Genomic DNA, 22497 nt, shown 5'->3' on the forward strand with positions numbered 1-22497 from the left:
CACCCTCTGCTTTAATAACATCCTGTCTGCACTGCTCTGACATCATTGATTACGCTACACTCTGTCTTTCTACCTGCCCTCTTTTCCACATTAGGCTGCAAGCTCTCAAGGTCTCTGATTCCCCAATGATTAGCAGAGAGCCTGGCTCAGAGTAAATATTTACCAAATGTTTGTAGACATGATTTCAGGTGGATAAATAGGGTGTCCACAGAATTCTGAAATTCAACTAAAGGTCAGAACCAGAACTGGATTCCAGGTCTCTAAACCTCAAAGTCGATTTACATCAATTTTTCTTTTAAAGACTAAGTGATAGAAGCTGAAGAGGCAAATAAGGAAATGGAATGCTGAGAATAAGTTCATGATAGAGAAGCAGAGAAGAGAGACCTATCTTAAGTACAGCTAAGTCTCAAGGGCTGTCTGAGGCAGTGCCACGCTTATATTTTAAAACTCTTGTTTTGTTGGTTTCCACCACATTTATGACTCTTCTAAAGGTGATCAGGACTGGCAGATTTAAAGCCTTAAAGATCTGGTTGAAGGAAAAATTTAAATTGGTACCTGTAACTATCTACTTAAGTGCCCAGTTTGTTTTCTTAGAAAGTATTTTTTTTTTTTTTGCTCTTATTTAATCAGTTCTTTTGCACAATTTATCCCACAGCTAAAGAGTGGGATAAAAATATAGCATCTTGCACTAGCCTGGGATCTGGCAGAGGGAGGCAGCAGTGAGGTATAGTAAGACATACAAACTCTGCCAGGCAGCCAGCCAGACCAGGTTCTAAACCGTGTCTGTGTGATCTTAGACAAATCACTTAATCTTTTTGGGCTTCGGTTTTCTCAGCTGCAAAATAATAATAATAACAACAACAACAACAACAACAACAACAACAATAATAAAATATGTTGTGGGGTGGTTGTGAGAATTAACAACAACAACAACAATAATAATAATAAAATAAAATATGTTGTGGGGTGGTTGTGAGAATTAACAACAACAACAATAATAATAATAAAATAAAATATGTTGTGGGGTGGTTGTGAGAATTAGCAATAATTATACAAAGTGGACTATTTTGATCTTTATAAAATAGCTACACTCTGAAGGAATTGGGGGAGCAGTTAGAAAAATTGCAGGGCTTCCAATGGGAGGGCAAGAATGCCCCCATCTTCCCTAATTTCCATCAGAACCTTCAAAAGAAAAGCCCAGAGGATCCCTTGCTGGGGACAGTGACTGTAGACTTCTCAACACAGACAGATGGTGAGTAACAAAAACATGATGCTAACTTGCGCATGTACACTTACAATAGTCTTTCAAACATTTTGTTGCTTCAATAATGCAAAAGACTCACCTAAGGTCACAAAGCCACTGAATGACGGAGCTAGGATCCACAGCTACATCTTCCCTCTCTACATCTCCTATACCCTCCATTACATCAGGTGTAGACCAGTCCATCGCCCTGCCTCTGAAGAAGAGAGCAGGGGGACAGGCAAGGGCGGGAGAGGGTTTAGGAATATGGTCTGCAGAGATCTGGCTAAGGGAGCCTTATGTGGAAGATCTCTCACCTGTCGTTTCGGCTAATGGCGGCCACCATGAGTGCTGTCCAGCCAAGTTTGTGCCTTGCATTGACATCTGCACCTTCTGACAACAGCCTAGAAAGAGAAAGAGACATATTTTCAGTATATGGCTCATCATGGACCTAAGAACGGAATAAATGACAGTTAACAAACAGGGAGGCTGAATGAAACCAAAAAACAGGCCTCTGAGAACTAAATACCCATCCCAGCTCCTCTGACAACTCTCCCCAATCCCAAGCTTCCCATACCTCTCCCTCTTCCCTGAAATGAGTCTGCCCTATGCTGTTATCATCCCAGTCTCATGAGGAAAGAATGTGCCTTCCCTACATTAATACCCTGACATTCCCACTCCCGCAGTCCAGAATGCTCTTTTCCTGCTTCTTTGCCTATTCTAATCCTACTTTTATACTATGAGATACAATCCTGGCCTGAGGACACTCCCTGAGAAGGCTTCCTATGCTCATCCAATCCACAGATGTCTCCTCCTTCCTTAGAATTTCCCTGTCCTTAGCACCAAATGCCCAGTGATGCTCCTTATCTAGATAGTTCCCAGTTTACACAAGGATCACACTCAAATTTATCTGTATGGTGGCTGATTGGAAATTGAAAATCTTTAAACCCAAGGAGTGTCAGAAACGCTAAATTAGGTTTCTAAGAGAGTCCACATGAGCCTATTTGACTCTATATGCCAGCGCCTAACATGTAATAGGAACTCAGTAGTTGTTGGATAAATTAACAAACAGGGTTTTGAGTATACCACTAAAAGCCTGAATTCTGGGTCCCACGAACAGGGGGCCCTACAATGTAGGGGTGGATAGAGAGAAAGCGGGTAAATAGAATCAACTCTTACTGAGCACCTACTACAAGTAGGAACTGCCCTTGGAACGTTACATACATCCTCTCATTCCTTCTTCATACAAGCTTAAGGAGCTGATACTAATCTCCTCTTTTCACGGATGAGGTAACAGGTTCAGTGAGGTGAAATGACTCACTGAAGGTCACAAAGCTAGTAAAGGGGCAATTCAGTGACTGGAACCTAGGTCGATAATGGCTCTTGGGCCTGAACCCTTCTCACCTCACCATCCTTCCTCTAGACTGAATCTGGCTGCATGTCACGTGGAAGACAAAAGATGAAACTGACATCAACAAATCCACATGATATGTGCTTGGTCCTGTGCTAGACTCTAGGATGGGGGTGAGGAGAAGACATGGGGTCTTGCCTGGGGAAGTGTACAATTTGGTTGTGAGGGAGGACTCAGGACAGAAGGAAACTAAAGCCTGCAGTGTGTGGTTTCCCACCAGAGGTGCTACAGGAGGTCAGAAAAAGGGGAGACCAAAAGTCAAGAGTGATTCACCAACAAGACAGGATCTGCTTATGAGGATTGGTGGGGACAGTGTTTGGGGGACCTGGGGAGCTGTCTACTCTTTAGTGGGTTCTAGATGAAAGCGGACTGGCAGAGACTTCAGAGGCCTGGGGTTGAGTCCTAGCACCATTCTTGTCTACAATCGTAGTAAATGCTCCTCTGGAACAAGCCAAATAAAACCTCTGTTCTGTTGAAGTAAGTGGGTGACTAAGGCTAGAGCGAATGAGGCGACACAAAGCCTGAGGGGGAGGGGGATGACAGACCAGCAAGCACATACCTGTATGTCGGACATGTGCTATGAATAAGGACCACAGGTTACAAGTGTACAACCAGAAACCTAACCCAGTCTTAGTGACCCGGGGGCCTCTCTTGAGGAGGTTGTGATAGAGTTAGACAAAAGGCAGTGAGGGAGAAGGAGTGTTACAGGCAGAGGTAAATCCTCTCACTCGGGGGAGAAGGCAGTGTTGGGATGTGAGGCCCTGAAAGGGGTTTGGCATAACTAGGGCACAAAATGTGAGAGTATCAAGAGAGAGGAGGCTGGGAAACCCTCATCTCTTGCCTCTAATTTGAGAATTTCTTTTGGTAAAAATCCTGGGCCTCTTACCGCATACACTGTTAAGCTCGTTTTATGCAGGAACAATTTTCTATGGCTGAGAATGTTAAAGAGGCTAACAACCCTGGGGATGAATTTTCTGTGAGACGAAAATCGCTTTTTGAACAAAACCATCTTTCTAATTTACAAACCTTTCCTAATTTAACAGGCCAAGTGGTGCTGTGGAGAGCACAGGGTTCTGAGAGTTAAGAGGCTGGAGTTCTGATCTAAACCATGATTCCGATCAGAAGGGGTTATGTCTCTGGTCTTTAGTCCAGAAGACTGGAATATCAGGACCAGCTGAAGCAAACTGAAGAGGTTTATCATGGGAAAGACCGGAACTGTGCCTTGAAGAACGGGAAAAGTTGAGAAATAAGGGAGGAAATGCATGGCAGTCAGGACAAAAGGAATTGGATACTTATTCAGAAGCAGGGAATAATAGGAAGGTACATTCAGAGACCATCAAGCAGATCCATCTGGGTGACAGTTCACAGCAGAGAAACAGAGAGGTGCCGAAGTATGCAGGGCCTACAACAGGGTCTCGAGGGCCAAGCTAGGAGTGGCCATAACCTTTTTTGAGCCATGTACTTCTTTATGATCAAAACTGACAATTCTCCAGAAATGTGCACAGGAGCACATACCCACCCACCTGCCCCAATTTTTTTTTTTCTTACAGTGTCCAAGGGTTTTACAGGTACTGGTGAAATCAATAGTGGACCCTAGATTAAAAACCCAATCTAAAGAGTTGACAAATGCCTGGCAGGCATGCTGTTCTACGCACTTGCATCTCAGTCAGAAATGACGAAATCTCTCTAAGCAGCTTTTTCCTGTGGAGCCTTTGAAAGAGGATCAGAATCCTCCTCAACACTGGTTCCAATCAGCCACCATCAATCAACTTAAGTTGGCAACAGAGACGAATCCCATTTGCCATTCCTTAGATTCTCACCATAGGTAGTGGGGTTGTCATTGAAGGTTTTGGGGCAAAAGAAATTATAAAATTAACCTAATGGCTTAAGCAGGCTGAATTTAAAAGGGGAGAGGGTAGACAATGGGGACAAGTCTCAGTTTGGAAACTGCTGTAATATAGACCAAGGGAGATGAGCTAGGGCAGGGAAATGAGAAAGTAGGCGTGGCTAGGAGAAACAGCATAGCCAGAATCTTTCATGACTTTAGTGGCTCAATGACCCATATTCCCCTGTCTGGACATAGAGAATTCTGGAAGCTGCTCTGCTCTGGAGACAGGGCTAAAGGAAGAAGATTGAGATGCCTCCTTCACCTCCTACCCCTTGAGGGCTGAGTGTAGGATAACAAAAAGAAAAGGATGAGTGAAGGGGTTTGGAGTAAGTTAGACTCAAATTTAAATTCTGGTTCAGCTGGATAACTCTGAGCAAATCAATTCTCTGAATCTCAGTTTTTCTCATCTATCAAGTAGGAATGATAATCTCCAATTTGCAGGGATCCCAGCCCAATGCCTGGCATATAGCAGGTATTCAATACAGTTGGTTTCTGCCTGCCATCCTACCCTACTTCTATCCCTTTGATGGAACACAGTGCTCTGGTCTCAAGCTGGTAAGTGGCAGGTTGGCCAATACCCAAAGATTCTAAGACAGGGTCACACAGGATGACCTGGGGAAATTCAGCCAGGCTAGATCTAGGCACTCCTTTGTTCATTTATTCAACAAACATGTGCACATACTCACTGTGCCCAACCACCTGCTGGCTACTTACAAGGAGATAAGAAAAAGGTTCTTGCTTTCTAGGACCTGAGTAAAGTAGGGTTTTATACATGTGTGTGTGCGCGCATGTGTGCGTGTGTGTGTTTTCACAAATAATTGTTTTAAGATATGCTCATACTGCTAAGTATACATTAGTTCCATTTTTAAAATTCCACCAGCAGGACGGGTGTGCTTGTGTACCACTCTCCCAGCCAACACCTGCCAGTAGCCAGCTTCCTAATCACTGCAGATCCAATAGGTATAAAGGGATCTCGCATTATTGTTTTAATTTGCATGTCGCTGATTACCAACAATTTTGAGCTACTTGTTATCTGTGTGTTAGCATTTTGGGGTTTCTTTTAAGAGGAAATACTGCTGAGAGAGAGGGCTTCTCCAAACTTGCTAATCCTCTTCATTAATAGGCAGAGTCAGGAGACCTGGATTCTAGTTCCAGTTCTGCTACCTCCTACTCTAACACCCTAGGGAATCATATCATTTTTCTTAGCTTCAGTCTCTTCACAGGCCCACTAGGGCAGGAAAGGGCTCTATAAACCTGAGGGGTCATTTGTAGGAGGCAAATCTTAGTGTTAGGTGAGACTCCAGCTTTTAACTGCCCAGCTTCCTGACCGAGCATCATTTTTTGCAGCCTCTTGGGGGCTGAGGTGTAATGGAAAGAGCAATGACCCTGGATCCAAGGCTGGAATTCAGATTCTGTGAAATGGGGAATATTAATCCCTATTGTTCAAGGTGGTTGTAAGGATTAAAAGAGAGAGACGTGTTGTAACTCCATAAGAAGTGGTGGCACCTGGTACATCAAGGAAGGACCAAAACAAACGTAAATACCACTACAAGTTAGTCAAACCACAAACAACTTTTCCTCTTTCAGAGCTGGGTGGGTCCCTCCCCCTCTTCCCCTTTGTGTGCACATCAGCCCCCGAAAGTTGGGATTTCACAAACCCAGGTCTCCTCCATTTCATTTTGTCGCTTTGCAAGTGAATGCCCAGTGAGCAGTCATTTCAAAGTCCTGGGCCAGCTCTGCGGGTGACTGCTTGCTGAGAGTGGCTGAAAGGGCCTCTGAGGCCTGAGAAAGCCACCCTTGCTCTCCCCTGTGATTTTCACCAACGAACAAAATGCGGCAAGTGAATTAATCTCTTTTAAAAAGAGCAATGCTTGTGACAGAGCACGGTGTCTCTGAAAAGGTTAGGATTCCATCATCCCTGAGATGATGAGTGGAATGCTTAATGCAGGTTGCCACTCAGGGCAGAGCAGCCTGCGTCCAGGGGCTGGGAGTGGGGGTGGGCACTGCAGGCCTTTCTGGGCTCACTCCAGACTTGTGGAAGGCCCTTCCCTAATGAACTAGGTCAAGAGCTTGGCAGGGCAGTGGTGGGTGACACTAATTGGGGATGACCCAGGGTAGTAGATAGAGAGCAGACCACACTAGCAATCCAGAGCTGAATCCCAGCTCTGGTACAACTTGCAGGAAATAGAGTGGGGCAGGAAAATGAGCAGAAGGCCTCAGTTCAAATGTCGGCTTTGGCACGTACTGGGTGGGAAGCTGTGGATAAGTGAGTGATTTAGCTTCTCTGACTCTCACTTAGTCCCCTCATCTAAGTGACAGCTCCTGCTCTCTGAGCCTGTTTCCATGTCAAAAAAGTACAGGACTCTGCCAGCCCTTCTCCATATGTCACACAGGGGTACCATGATAAGACAATGAGACAAAACATGTAAAAATAATTGATATGCAATAAAGCAATGTACAGAGAGAAAGCCTATGCTATTGTCATTATCAATTTCCAATTAGTGTCCATCCCATTTTAAGTATGTAACAGAGTATACTAGGATGATAGCTGAAAGATATATGTAGAACTTGGAATGTAAGTCCACAGAATTTTCTGTGCATTGATAAATGAATGATCTCAAATCCTCAGGCAAGGGCAGCAGTAGAATAAGGGTTCCCTAGCATCCCAAGAGCTGAGGATTTTCTCAGGAGAGTAACAGATGGGGTGGGGAGGAAAAGAGCTGCTCTGATGTCTCCAGTATTCAAGAGAGTTCTGAAGGCTATGGACCAAACAGGCAACGGTGATTAACTGATGGGGAGGGGATGAGGAGTCATACTTCTACTCCTGCTGTGAACACTATATGTTCAAAGTTTTGTTTTTGTAACAATGACCATACTCTTAAAAAAAAAAAAAAAAAACAACTTTCTTAGGGAAAAATAAAACATCCTTTCTTCCTCCGAGAAGCCTTCCCTTAGACAGATTTGATGCTGCCACAGCGCCCTGTGCTAACCTGTAGCAACAGTTATCATAGTTTTCATGTCTCACTTCCTCAGTAGTCGGCCTGGTCCTCTAGAAATGAGGACGTGCCTTGTCTCTTCATTCCTAGTGCTGGCACAGAGGCCAGCACATTGGAGGGCCCAGAGGCTGAACCAGTGAATGTCTGCAGCACTTCCCTACACAAATCTCCAATACATCTGCCTTGTGTTAGAAGTTACCTGTTGTATACCTGCATGTCTGACTAGAGTGAGGCCATGGATTCCAGTCACAGCTTTCTCAGTAACTAGTATGATCCTGGATAACTCTGTTTCTCTGAACCTCACTTTTCTTTGCAGTAAAATAAGGGAACAAAATTAAATGATTTCTCAAGTGCCTGCCAGTTCTAAAATCTTACATTCTAAACATGTATACCATCAAAATTGAGAAGTGGATTCCTAGCAGACATAAGGCATGGGCAAGACTTCCAAAGAAGAGACAGCTTCTTAGGCTTGTTGTTTGTAGGAGGGAGGGAAAGAGTCCCACACAGGGATATAGGGCAGTTTTGAGTTATTCTGGTTAAACAGCTCGCCGGCTCAGGGGAGGGAGGTACCACTTGATTTTTCTTCCTCCTTCTTTATGACCAATCAATACAAAGCGGCCACTGGACTTCAATCGCGCATTGTTCCAACTGATTTCCGGATCCTTTGCATGAACTGGCCCTCAGCTGCAGCTGAGGGAGCGCTGTCCCACCTGCATCAGAGGCCTGGAAGCAGTGAGCCATGCAGACTCAATCATGATCACTATCTGGGCAACAGGGCCCAGGCTGGAGCCTCGCAGAAGGTCCTGTTTACAGTAATAACAGCACCAGGCCCTGCTGTCAGAGAAGAGGCAAGGCGCCTGGGGCTAGAATCCACACACAGCCTCCATCTGTGCCTTATCTACCCAGTCAGCCTGGGCTGGGAGGGGCGCATAGGGAGGAAAAGGCTGCTTCAGACCCTAGCCAGGTGCTTCACAGACACAAGGGCTCTCTGGCATCTTTTACATTCACTACTTGAATTAAGCACTTTCTTTCAAGGCCCAGCTCAAGATCCTTCCTCTAGGAAGCTCTCCAGATGCTCTAACTCCCAGTTAGTCGGCACTTCCCAGCACTGCCATGCCCAGGCTACTAGAAAGGGAAGTGAGTGGGTAATGAGAGAGGAAAGTCTGGAATTATGCAGCACCTACAAAACACAGGCACACTGTGTAATATGCCTGCATGCTCCATAACTAGTTATTATCTATCATATAAAGTTTTATAATTTCCGGGCATGAAGAACAATCTGCAGAGATTGATCAATCAGTCCAATCCTCCCTTTTATACATACAGATATGGAGGAAATTCAAAAACCATCAGCCTTGGAAAAGACTGATCTGGATGTGAGCCTGCATCTGTCTCTTCCAGGCTGTGTGACTGTGGGCAGGTCATGTTAACCTCTCTGAACCTCAGTCATCTTACCTTATCAGCCTGCCAAATCTACCTAACAAGGGTGCTGAGATGACCAAAGGAAATAATGTATATGAAAGCACTTACATTTTCCAAATGTTGGTAGTCATTATTAGAATTGTTCTATTTGTTGAAGGTACACAGCAAAGGAGCTGTATCAGAACCTCAATGAATACTTGCTGAATTAAACAGAATAAAGTCCAAAGCTGGGGTAACCATTCTTTCCTCCCATCTCTCTTACAGTTTCTAGCAGGAACTTGGCACACATTAAAGTGTATAGATTATTATTTTTTTAAATATATCTTGATTTCAAACTTACAGAGCAGTCACAAAAATAGGACAAAAAAACCTCAGATACATCCTTCACTCAAATTATCGTTACATTTCACCTCACATGCTTTACCACTCATTTTCTCTCTATTTTTCCTGGATCACGGGAGAGTTCATTTCAGACATTATGCCCCTTTCCTCCCAAATCATTCTGCACCTATTTCCTAGTACAAGGACATTCTCTTACATAAACACTAACCAATAATGATCAAATTCAGACCATTAAACATTGATACAATATTTTTATCTAATATACAGCCTATATTCAAATTTCTTCAATTATCCCAATAATATCCTTTACAGCACACACATATACACACATACGCATGCGCACACCCTGTGATCCGGATGTAAGCCAGGATCATTACCAGAATCAAGGATTGCAAGTGTCTTCAGTTAACCTTCATTTAGAATAGTTCCTCAGCCCTTCTTTGATTTTCATGATACTGATATTTTTGCAGAGTAAGACTACTTTGTTTGTAGAATGTCCTTCAATTAGAATAACAATTTTGGGGGGGAACTGCTTCCCATTATTATTCATTAATTCATCCCATAAACTTTTCATGAGACTGGTTATTACAGGACTCTGAGCAGGATACTGGGGACACTTTGATGAATTCTCCAGTGTCCTTAACTTCAGCATGTTCACTGGACAGCTACACATCTGGCAAACAGCTAAAATATAAGCAAGGACGTTGGAGGAAAGTACCATATGAGTGTAGGTCAGAGCAACAGAGCCACAGGGATGATTTCCTGGAGGCAGAGGCGTGAGCTGTGCCAGAAAGGATGGCCAGAGCCAATTTCCCTAATGATATCCTGGGGTCCTCCTGGGAAATATCTCCACTTTCCCCAGGAGTGTGTGCCATAGCTGGGACTCAATAAAAAGGAAAGCCAATAATACAATGCCAGAAAAGGGAAGGGATGGCTCAGAGTACCCTCATCTGGGTACCTCTTCCCAAGGCTATATGCTATGTCCCAGTCAGCAGCTGCCTTAGTGACTTAGTCGACAAGGCCTGTCTAAGCAGCTGAAGTGTGGGAAAGGGCCATGGGCGCCACCTACTGGCGCCACAGTAGGACTCTAGGCTGCCATAGGGGCAGCTGGGCAGCTGGCTGGTTGCCAAGAAGCTTGTCACACTATAGCAGTGAGATACAGAGTGGCTCAAACTTCTCAAATAGAGTTGCCACTTGTGCCACCACTGCCAAGCACCAGAACCTCATGAGATTTTCAGTAAAGAATAGACTGTCTAAAGCCAACCGCAATACCTGGCCCCCTAGACAGGTTCATTTCAATAACAACTTAAGCAGCCTTTTCTCCAAGCCAGGCTCTGTGCTGAGCACTGAAGTTACAGAGATTAATCAGACATACCCACAAGGAGCTCTCAGTCTGAACTGGGTGGGGTGGGGGGTGGAAAAATGGAACAAGTAAATATACAAATAAGGGCTTTTAAGTATCACAGGTGCTCTGAAAGCTGTACAGGGTCAGTGTAGCACACAGCATGCTTGGCTCTTCATGTTTTGCAAAACTCTTAAATAGTGGAGTTTAAAAAAGCTCACATTTCTTGAACAGCCCACTATGCATCAGGCACTTGACATATATGAGATTATCAGATCCTGTGATTAGAGAAGGTGCCTGAGTCTTACAGTCGGTAACTGACTTGCTTAAGATTACATGGCCAGTAAGTGCCAGCTTGGGATGGGAGTCCATGCTGTCTCTATTGAACCATACTGCCTTGCAGGGCACATATCTCATTTTCTTGTTCCCTTCTTTCCTATATTAGCCTGGGGCTGGCATATGACAGGTATCTAATGAACTCACAAAACATGATAAAGATGGAAAGCCTTAAGTGGTAAGGAGGTTATCTGAGGGATGGAGATACTCTTTGAGTAATTCTGCTTTCTAGAACCTTCTCTGTGTGGAAGAGACACTCTTTTCCTAGACTCAAGATGAGAAAGGTCCAATCCATCCCTTCTTCTTCATGGCTGTCTCCACACTACCACAACTTTCCTAGTAACATGGCAAAACAATGCTTTAAAGTGGTCTTGGCTTTAGGTTGAAACAAGCTTGGCAAACAAATCCAATCAAAGGTAATAGAAGTACAGGAAGCCCTGGTTTTCAGCAGGCTGAGCTGACTGCAAGCTTAACAAAATCCAGGAGTACAACGCAGCTGCTAAGAAAGCTAATGCAAGCTGAGGCCATATTAACAGAATCATAAAATCTCTAACAAAGGGGATCGCTGCCCTCTGTTCCTCACAACAATGGTTGTGCCACACCAGAATTCAGAAGGAACACGAAAAACTCTGTAGCCGTTTCATTATAAAATTACTAGGACAGGAAGAAGGCTTGAAACCACAGTTTAGGAAACAAAGGCTTATCTGGCTCAGAGCTCTGTCTCCTAATATCTAAAGGTCTGGAACAGGAAAAGGGAGCAGTGTAGTCCTAGAGGACATAGCAGGGACCGAAGAAGGAACTGTGTAGAGGGAACTAACTACATAACAGCAGCCTACCACGTGTTAAATGTTATACCAGGTGCTTTTACACATATTACTTCAGAATTCATCAAAAGATAAAATATTTTTTAATTACAAAGTGCCTTTGCTTATATTACTCCAATTGCTCAGAATGTATTTCCATCAAGCTCCTTATATCCAAATACTACCTACCTCCAGGCCCAGATTAAATGCTACCCTGTCTATGAAACCTTAACTTTTCATATGCAGTAATTACAATAAATGAATGAATGAATGAATGAATGAATGCTTGATAATCAGAGTTTCCTTACCTTTTAGGAGGCAAAAAGTGTCTTATACCTAGAGGTGCCCAACTGAAGGCTGAATGTTGCCCATCAGAGAACCTAAAGAGGGGACTTGAATACTGAAGAGGAAGTGAGGCCAGAGACAAAAGTGCCTTGGATCCTGTTTGATCCATGTGGGGGCTGTGACTGTGCCCTTATGGGCCTTGGGAAGGATTCTGCCCTGCCTGCTGGACTCTGAACCCCTGGGAATTCCAGGGGCCTCCCCCAATTGTTTGTGCTTTGCATCCTGTCCCTGCAAGGCTGTCCATCTTCAAGGCTGGTCAAACACACAGACTTCCCAGGAGGCCTGGGTGCTATCCCTCCAAACAAAAGGGCATTGAGATGGAAGCCTCAGCTTAGCCTCAGAGAGGATTCTTATGCAGCCTTACTGGGCCTCCCATCCACATGAATGGAGGATCCTGCAAGCCAATCAGCCTGCCCAGATGCTGTATTCTCCTGCTGGGTAGCCTCTGGAGAATAAACAGGGTTTCACTCAACCAATCAATCAACCAGCCAGACTCTATCTGAACTGTGTGCTTTCTGAGTGCCCAGTCAACCTTGTGTGACTAGCTATGGTAGAGGCACAATGAGGTTCCATCCACTTTGCTGCGATGACACAGTCTGGATAAGGAGACATAGGCATGAAGCAAATGAGGAATGGCAAGGAGGTGAAAACTAAACTCAGACTTAAATTAAGGCTGTGAGAATTTTGATAAGAAAGAGCAACATGGGCTAGAACAAGCAGTGAACTGCAGTGAGGAAAGCACATACTTTGGATTTGTGTGGGTCTCAGTTTAAATCACAACTCTACTAACTAGCTGTAAGGTAGTAAGCACTAAATCTATCTGAGCCTCAACTTGTCTCATCTGGAAAATGGACATAACTCAATCTATTTTGCAATACTGTAGCAATGAATGATGATAAATACAGTATCTAGTACTCTGCCCCACTTAAAGTGGGTATTTAATAAATGAGTTATCACTAGTGATGGTGAGCTTTCTGGAAGAAGAAGGGCTGGAGGTGGGCAATAAAGCATTAATAGGATCTAGAAAGAATGAAGGACAGGGGTGGAGCTAGAAGCGGTGTAAAGGCTCACAGGTAGGAATAAGTAAGCTGCATGTTTGGAACAGTAAGAAGTCCAGTCTGACAGGAATCAGGGTTCTTGGGACGAAGGGAAAGAACAAGCGTGGCTGGCAAATGTGGGCGTAGGGGTGACAGTGAAGAGGAGAGTTGGGGAAGGACAGATAAGGGATCTGGATTTGGCAGTTTATCTTCAGGAACCTTGTGGACTCCCAGTAAGGTAGACAGAAGTGGTTCTCCCTTTAGCTAGAAAACACCTCCCTGGGCCCTGAAATGATGAGAGGAAACTGTGACTTGGGCAATCCTCTGTCTGCTTCTGGCCACTTCCAAGTGGGCAACTTTGGGAAAATTACTTAAGCAAGCAGAATTTCTGTTTCATCATCTCTGAAATGGGGCTCTAATACTTGCACAGTTGTGACGATTTAGTGATTAAAGCCTCATGTAATGCCTGGCATAAAAAAGACATTCAATAAACATCAGCCACTATTAGTAATATTTAACAATTTTATTAAAACATTACTTTATATTTTATAACATACAAATATATAAAATATACCAAAAAAATTAAGTTATCAGAGAAATATACTATAAACGTTAAACAAAAATCTGAATATATGTGAGTTCTTAAAAAACAGTAGTAAAACTAACCATAACAAGCTGTGTTTTTTTGCCCCACTTTAATATATGTTTACCTTGTATTCATCAGTCTGGGGGTGGGGAGAGGTGTCTTTGAATGCCCACACTAAGAGTTTAAGAAAAATGTGGAGGGTGAAAATTGAATATCCAGAAAATTCTCTCCATTATCTTAGTTTGCTAATTAGGGGGCAAAAACTTCGTGTAATTAACAACACTCAGTAACAATACCTACAATGTACTGAGCATTTGGTGTGTATCAGATACAACACTAAGTGGTTTTTCTCATTTAATATTCTAATTTAATACAGCAATGGTGTGAGGTAGGTCATCCCACTTTGCAAATGGAGACTCTAAGGCTAGAGAGATTAGGTAACTTTCCTAATGTCATAGAGCTAATAAATGGCACAGCTGGAATTCAGACCTTGTTTTCTCAGATGCCAAAGTCCTTACCACAGACACTCCTGCCAGTGATATGAAAGCCTCTTGGGCAGACCCAGACAGAGTCACAGGAGAGAACAACTTATTGCCTTAGGAGGACTCTGGGGCTTGGGACTCATGCTGAGAAGAGAGTACAGGAAAGGAAGCAGGACACAGAAGGGCCTCAAACTTCAAAAGTGAGATTTTCTGAGAAGGCTTTCTAAATAGGACAGCGCATGAACTGTGAGGCAAGCAGCTAAAGTGAATGCTGTAAGCCCACTAACACATTTGCTTGACTTTTTCATTATTCTTGGATTTCTCGGTTTCTGTTTCCAGGAAAATTCTTTGGAAAAAACCGAACTGGTTCCAGCCATACTGATAGGATTTGCATCATGGCCATGACTGAGCTGGGATTTTCTAGAAGTAGCAATGGTAGTGAGAAGACAGACAGTTGCCCCTACTGTGGGGCTCTGGGGGACTGTAGCTTTGTGGCCTATATTGCCTTGGGATCAGTGTTCAAGAAGATCCTGGCACATACAGGCTGGAAGGCATTCTGACTGGTTCCTAATGTTTTTCTGCAAGCAGAATGGTTGCTGATCATTATATCAATCCCCTCCCAACCTCTGACTCAGCTAACACTGCTGTTTTAATAAAGACGAAGCCCCTTACTATGGTCTCTAATTTCCTGCTCCTTCTGCTTATTCTCTAGGATCCTGGCATCACCCTTTTTCAGTTCTTCACACTTGCCACTGTTCCTCCTTCCACAGGGTCTTTGTCAATAAAAATTCCTTCTGTCAAGAAAGCTCTTTTCATTTTCTTCACCTACATTAACTGCTCCACTTGTTCACTTCAGAACTCAAGCTTCCTTTGGGAAGCTTTCCCTGACAAGAGGAAATCTATTCGAGGCACTGATTCTCTTCATCGCCCCTCTGAAGCATTTGTCAAAGGTGTAATTTCACATTTGCACAATTAATGTCTGACTACGCTTCAAACTCCATGAGGTGAGGCCCGTATGTATTTTTCACTTACCACTAATCCATTAGGACTTAGCACAGTGTCAGCACATAGTAGGCACTATTTGTTGAATGAATAAAACATTGAACCGATTCTGCATTTTTATTTTTCCTATTCACAGTTTTTTTATGACTATAAATAACTATTAACATCTGCCTCTTACCATTTACAAAACACATACAATATTCAGTAAGTATTTGTTAACGATTTACATGAGCAGCAATGAACAACAGAGCAATAGTATGCCACCTCCAAAACTCACTGTATAGTCAGAGCAAGAGACCAGGAAACAGATGATCCATTTCAATAGAAGGTGATAAGTGCTATCTCAGAGGAAGCGTAGGGTGCTATGGGAACCTGCAGGTACTTGAAGGGTTAGGGAAGGCTTCTTGGAAGATGTGACCCTGATGACCCAAAGGATGAGTAACTTTCCAGACAATAAGGTTCACCAGCCTGGAATACTCTCACAAGATTCTAGGAGGGTGGTCTGACAGATACATCAAATATACTTCACAGCCAAGGTCATTGAGGTAGTTAAGGGGCCACTAGCCCAAGGCCATATAGTCAAAGCTCAATCCCAGGGCTGGGCTCCCCTTCAGGGACATGCCTCCTCCCTACAAGCCACCTGGTAGGCCCCGCTATTCTCTGCTCCTAGATTTGGCCAACCGTCTGACTCTGATGGGCTTCTGGGTAGTTGATGGGTTGCTTCCACAACTCACCTACTCATGAAGTTCAAAAAAGGATGCTACTACTACAAATGAACAGGACTAACAAACAGAGACTCATGGACATGAACTATAGACGAGTGGTTACCAGAGGGTAAAGGGTGGGGGGGGGGGGGGGGTCAAATATGTGGTGACAGAAAGAAATCTATGGGAAGTGAACACACAGCGTAAATATATATATGTATGTATGTATGTATGTATGTATGTATGTATGTGTGTGTATGCGCCTTACTGTTAAAGTGTATAGATGAAACTTATTGGATTTAGTTAACCAATGTCACCATAACAAACAAACAAACAAACAAATAAATAAATAAATAAATAAATAAGATGCTACTCTCATCTTTCCCAATTGCCTTCCATCATCAGGGAGCAAGCGAGCAGGGACTTAACCAGTCACACACCCCAGAAAAGGTGCCAGGCCCTGGGCCACCCTGCAGAACTAACGGTCTGGTGAAGGCACACTTGAACAAGCCCTGGCGTTTCAGTGAGTAATCTCAATCCTTTGGAAGGATCTTAACTCAGAACTGTATTTCAGAGTTCTCAGTGGGAAACCCATTAACAAGATTTGGGAACTAAGAATCAAAAAAGGAGGTTCTATGACTTAAACGTCAAAGAGCTAGTCAATGACTTTGTGAGAAGAGGAACCCAGATCTTCTAATCCTAAAAATCTTGTATTCTTTCTGTAATATTATGCTGCCTTCCAACATCCCAGCATTTGAAAAACCTGTGTGGGTTACACCTTAGCATTCAAAAACTGGTGTGATAATCTTAGGGAATTCTCAAGACAAGTGTCAAATTATAAAAGTGATGCCAGTTAGACCTTGACATTTGGTCTAGGATAAAAATTTGTTTAAGTCACAAAGACATTTACATATTTACTGGTTAAAAGAGCTGAATGTTTTGGCTGCTCTGATGTCATCATTAATATCTTCCCACTCAGCCAAAATGATACAACAATCGATAAACAGACAGCCCCGAGACAGCCAAATGTATTTACCAGCCAAGGTTTTTGTTAATTAGATAAAAGCCCTGGATCAATGTGCAGAACATTTACCTATGCTGTAGCTAAGCACATTCTGGACACCTTAATCCTAGCACATGGACAGCAAGTGCCTCAAGCCCCAAGCTAGGGCATCTGGAAACAACAACCAACCCAAGCCATCAAAGCAAATCTAAAATAAATGTGTTTAGCTCTCAACAAAACCCAACCTTTTCTTCTTCCTTGAACTGCAAACTAAACCAAACCTTTTCCAAAGGCATCTAGTAAACAAGTTTGGGCTGATATGAAGTCCTTTATTTTCTAAAACTATCAAACCAGAAATCTAAACACTCTCTAAACTGATGGAGATTTTGAGAGGCAGCATGGTACGTATAGTAGGAAGAGTCAAAAAGATCCACACATTCACCTGCCCAGTTGACATCTCCACTTGAATATCTCACTGACATGTTAAATTCAGCATGTTCAAAACTAAACTCATAATCTTCTTCCCCCTACTCAGTCCTCCTCCAGTATCTTCATCTCAGTGAATGGCAATAGCAACTAGACAGCTGATAAAACGGGAAAACTGAAATCCATTCTTAACATCTTCTTCCTAGTCAACCATATTCAATTCTACTCATTCAGTCAACATTCACTTACTGAGGCACTAATAGTGTTCTATCCATCACCAAGTCCTGTCTAGCTTACTTCCTCCATCTCTGCTACTGACTTCTTAGTCTAAGTCACCATCTGCTGTCATCCTCTCTTCTGAACTACTCCAGTCATTTTCAACCAGTCTTCCTGCATCCACCATGGCTATCAATCTTTTCTCCACAAAGCACCACAGTGATTTTTTTTAAATTACAGCTCTAGATCATATCACCACCTCCCCCCACTCTCTCTCTCCTCTCTCTCCCTCTCTCCCCTCTTCCCTCTTCCTCTCTCTCTTTCTCTCTTCTTTCTCACACGCAGACGACATTACACACACACACACACACACACACACACAGGCTTAAAATTCTTCAGTGGCTGCCCGATGTTCTTAATAAAAATGAAAATCATTAACATAGCCTACAGAACCAGTATGATATGGTCCTTGCTCAACTCTCCAACTTCATTTCATACCACTCTCCCTCTTGCTCTCCAGAGTCCAGTCATATTGGCCTTCTTTCAATTCCTTGATTTCATCACATCTTTTCTTGACTTTGAGACTTCCACCTACCGTTCCCACTAACTGAACATTCTTCCACCTTTCTCTTCATCCTTCAGAGTCCACTCCAATTTCAAGTACTTAGATGCTTTCCCTTACTGATACATACCCCTATCACTCCCCGTCTTATACTCAAGATTAGATTCGCAAGTGTCTTGTACTTCACTTTTTAAAAGTTTTACTAAGATATAATTTACACACCATACAATCCATCCATTGAAAGAGTATGACTCGGTTTTAGAATACACAGAGTTGTGCAACCCTGACCACTAACTCCAGGACATTTCATCATCCCCAAAAGAAACTGTGGACCCATTAGCAGTTCCTCCCAACTCCAACCTTTCTAATCCTTATCAATCACTAATCCACTCTGTCTCTATGGTTTATCTATCTTGATATTTTATATAAATCGAATCATACAATGTGTGGTCTTCTGTGTCTGGCTTTTCATTCAGCATAATGCTTTCAAGGTTCATTCATGTTATAGCATATATCAATACTTCATTCCTTTGTATTGATGAATAATATTCCACTGAATAGCTATATCATATTATTTATCCATTCATCAGTTAATGGACTTTGAGGCTGTTTCCCTCTTTGGGCTACTATGAATAATGCTGCTATGAACATTCATGGTCAAGTAAATTTATGTACATGTTTTCATTTCTGTGGAATATATACCTAGGAGACTTGCTGGGTCATAAGGTAACTCTTAACATCTTGAGGGAAAGCCAACTGATTTCACACTCCCACCAGCAATATATGTGGGTTCCAATTTCTCTACATCCTCACTACCCTTGCTATTACCTCTTTTTGATTATAGCTATCCTAATGGGTGTAAAGTGGTATCTCATTGTGGTTTTGATTAGTATTTCCCTAATGACTAACGATGCTGAACATCTTTTCATGTGCTATTGGTCATCTGAATATCTCCTTTGAAGAAATGTCTATTCAGATCCTTTGACTATTTTTAAATTGGGTTATCTTTTTCATTGCTGAGTTTTAAGAATTCTTTATATATTCCAGATACAAATCTCTTATCAGATATGATTTCCAGATATTTTCTCCCATTCTATAGGAGAATCTTTTCGCTTTCTTGAAAGTGTCCTTTGAACATAAAAGTTTTAAATTTTGAAAAAGTCCATTTATCTACTTTTTCCTTTGGTACTGTGTGCTTTTGGTGCCATCTCTAAGGAGGTCACTAAGATTTACTCATGTGTTTTTATCGTTTTAGCTCTTAACACGTAGGTCTCTGATCCATTCTGAGTTAGCTTTTGTGTATGGGTGAGGTAGAGCTCCAACTGTATTTTTTTCACATGGATATCCAGTTGTCCCAGCACCATTTGTTGAAAAACTGCATTCGTTTTGAAGTACATAGTTATAATGGCACAGTCATCTGGCTCCCAGTAAGACTGTAAGTGCCAAAAGGGCAGGGACTGTGCCAATCTTGTTCACTACTGTTCTCTCCAGCACTTGGTCCAATGCCTAACAATAAACACTCTACGATTCTGTGCATTATAGGTATTATCATCCTCCATGTTACTTAGGCTCATAGAAGTTAGGCAAAGTGTGCCTTGTTTTGCTGATTCTCAATTTTTGACTCATGTGCTCCCTCCTCACCTGGGAAGGGGATTAGTGAGCTCCTCCAAAGCAGGGACTGCTTCTCCTTCCTCACGGTGTAGCCACCAACACAAATTCAGCTCAAGGCTAGGCACAGAGGACAGGCTGCGCAGATGAGTGATTGTGAGACAAACGGACAATTCCCTCCATGACCTGGTCCCTACCTATCTTCAGTCCCTCTAGTCTCATAATGTAATCCAGAAACACTGAACAGTATGTAATTTCCCCCTCCCCACCACGCCCTAGGCTGTTTCTTACCTTGATGCTACCAATCATGCTATCTTTTTTGCCTGGAATGCCTTCTCCTTCTATTTGCTAAGTCCAACTGATATTTTAAGACTAATTAGGTGCCATGTCCTCTAGGACACTTTCTCTGGTCCCTCATGTTCTGGACTCCTGTCTCTCAGCACTGACCTTTCTGTGTTGCCACAGTCTTCCCCAGATTCCCTCAATGAGGGCAGGATTCATGCCTGGTCAGGTGGCCCCTGTGCCAAGCATAGAACCCAGCATTACAGGTGCTTAGTAAATTTTGTCAAATTTTTGACAAAAAATTGTCTGAAGTCCAGGTTTTATACCATCAGGCTTCCTTCATTAGAGAATGTTTGGGCTAATGAACAACTGAGTTAGGCACTCAACAGAGAGGCCCAGCTCCCTGCTGAGAGAAGGGAAGTGGGTAGGGGTGTTGTCTTTCACTCAAGTTTGTTCTGAAGGAAATGTGATCTCCACTGAGAGAACAGGCCTCACTTCTCCCAGCCCTGACAGCTCCTAGTGTGGCTCAGCCCGAGCCTGGACAGATGTGCCTCAGTCTGCCCTGTGCCCTCGTTTCAAGTGAATGGTTCCTGAGTCCAGAAGCCAGGCTAGGGTTTGGGCTGAGCCCAGGAGCAGGGCACCTGCTTATGTTGCTGACAGGTGAGACAGGGGATCTTGGACCAGGTGTCCACTTCTGAAGAGCTGAACACACTAATAAGGTTTAAGTGCCCTGGGGGAGAAGGAAGGAAATAGTTGCCGCAGAGTGAGAAAGGAGGAGAGAAAGGGAAGAGGAAGGGACTCAGCTTCTCTCTGATACAGCTAGTGGGTGTACGGAAATAAGACCCTGGACTGCCTACTTCGGGTTTGCTGAAAAGTCAGTAAAAAGCAACCTTCCCCAAGTTGTTGTGCTGGAGAACAGAGTAAGAGATGTAGGGTACCACACCTTGTCCCTGCCCTGAAGAGGCACACACTCTAAAGATTTAAGATGACGTCTTGCCCAAAGCCTCCTTGATATAAAGAACAATGTGTGGCGAGTGGCAGATCCTACTCTGCCCCTTTAGCCAGGTGGGCCCAAACCACACAGTTACCCAGCTCCACATAAAGCAAGTCAATGGTACCTACACGACAGGGCAGCTGTCCAGAGCTCTTGGCTTGATCTCATACTCTGTGGGGGTTCCTATCTGCTCCTGAATCGGTCAGCATATGAACCTTGCTGGTTTTTCTGTTCGTGGACTAAGTGCCTCCTCAGTCCTGATGTTCAGCCCCGCTTCTCTCACCTGACCTCCAACTTCGCTTCTAGATAAGGATTTCTCTCCTTCCGCAGGCTGGCATGGCCCTTCCTAGAGGACTCGCATATCCTTCCAGACCAGAAGGGAAGAGCAAGGCAAAGAAAGGGGAGATCACACCCAGCTGTGAGGAGTCAAAGAAGGCTTCATGAGAGATGCAGCACTTGAGTTGAGCCTGGAAGACTGGGAGGATTTAAGTGGAGGGTGAGAAGCAGAGGGTACAGAGGGCGGTCTGTGTAGAGGGCCCACGACCAGGATCCAGGACCTGCAGATTCCTGAGTGCCCTTAAAGAGGAGAATGAAGCACCTCCCCTCTGAGCAGAAGAGCCTCAGGCTGCTGCCCTTTGCTACCCAGTGCTCTCCCAAGGCTCTAGGACTGGGGAGGGTAGGAAGACATCAAGACAGAGACACACACAGCACAGAGCCCCAGAGAGGGCAGGGGAAAGAAGGGTAGTAGGCAATATCATTCACCAGGTCTGAGTTTTATTTCAAATACTGATATCACTGACCATACTAATGATATACATGGTGATCCGACCATGTATAAACTATGCACAAGTTTATTTTAATTGAGAATAGGACTCTATCCTGCTATACGCAGGTCTGCTGGGCAGAGCTAAGGGCCCGGATATGCAAAGGAAGAAATTGAAGGTAGCGTGAAGCACCTATGTAGCATCTAGGGCATAGAAAGGCTGAATAAGGACCTGCTGTAGGAATTCGAGAAAGCTGCCTTCTTGTAAGAATGGTCAGACTTGCCCCACCTCTAGGCCTAGCTGTTAGTAAGAACTATAATTGGTAGATTACCTGTCTGTTTCCTTGAAACCAGAGCCTGGGTCACATACTCCTCCATCTCCAGTGCCTAGCGGAGGCCCACTCATTCATTCATAAACAGGAACTGTTTTTGGGTGGGAAGGAGGGAAAGGTGTACTTATCCAGGCCTTCATTACCTTGAATGTGTCTTATTGAAACAGCCTCTCAACAGATCTCCTTTTAGCCTTTCCCCAATTCAGTTCATCCTTCACCCTTCTGAATGACCCTAACAAGGCAATTTCCCTGCTCAAAACCCTCCTATGTCTTCCTTTAAGAATTCAAAACTCCTTATTGTGGGCATTCTAGAACCTGCATATTCCAGCTTCTCTCAAATCACTTATGTCTTTCCCCATACTCCACAATTCTGTA

At 43.5% G+C, this 22497-nt stretch overlaps 1 protein-coding gene across 2 annotated transcripts in view; it reads right to left on the minus strand.

Moving 5' to 3' along the window:
- Positions 1–22497, minus strand: part of CLPB (ClpB family mitochondrial disaggregase) — a 128908-nt gene that overhangs the window by 100551 nt on the left and 5860 nt on the right. For both annotated transcript variants that reach the window (XM_039847957.1, XM_039847958.1), the window contains exon 3: positions 1558–1644. In XM_039847957.1, the coding sequence (XP_039703891.1) occupies positions 1558–1644 (87 nt within the window). The remainder of the gene's footprint in view (positions 1–1557; positions 1645–22497) is intronic.

The sequence above is a fragment of the Pteropus medius genome, unplaced genomic scaffold (assembly GCF_902729225.1).
Source record: "Pteropus medius unplaced genomic scaffold, Ma_sr-lr_union100, whole genome shotgun sequence".
In the NCBI taxonomy this organism is placed as follows: domain Eukaryota; kingdom Metazoa; phylum Chordata; class Mammalia; order Chiroptera; family Pteropodidae; genus Pteropus; species Pteropus medius.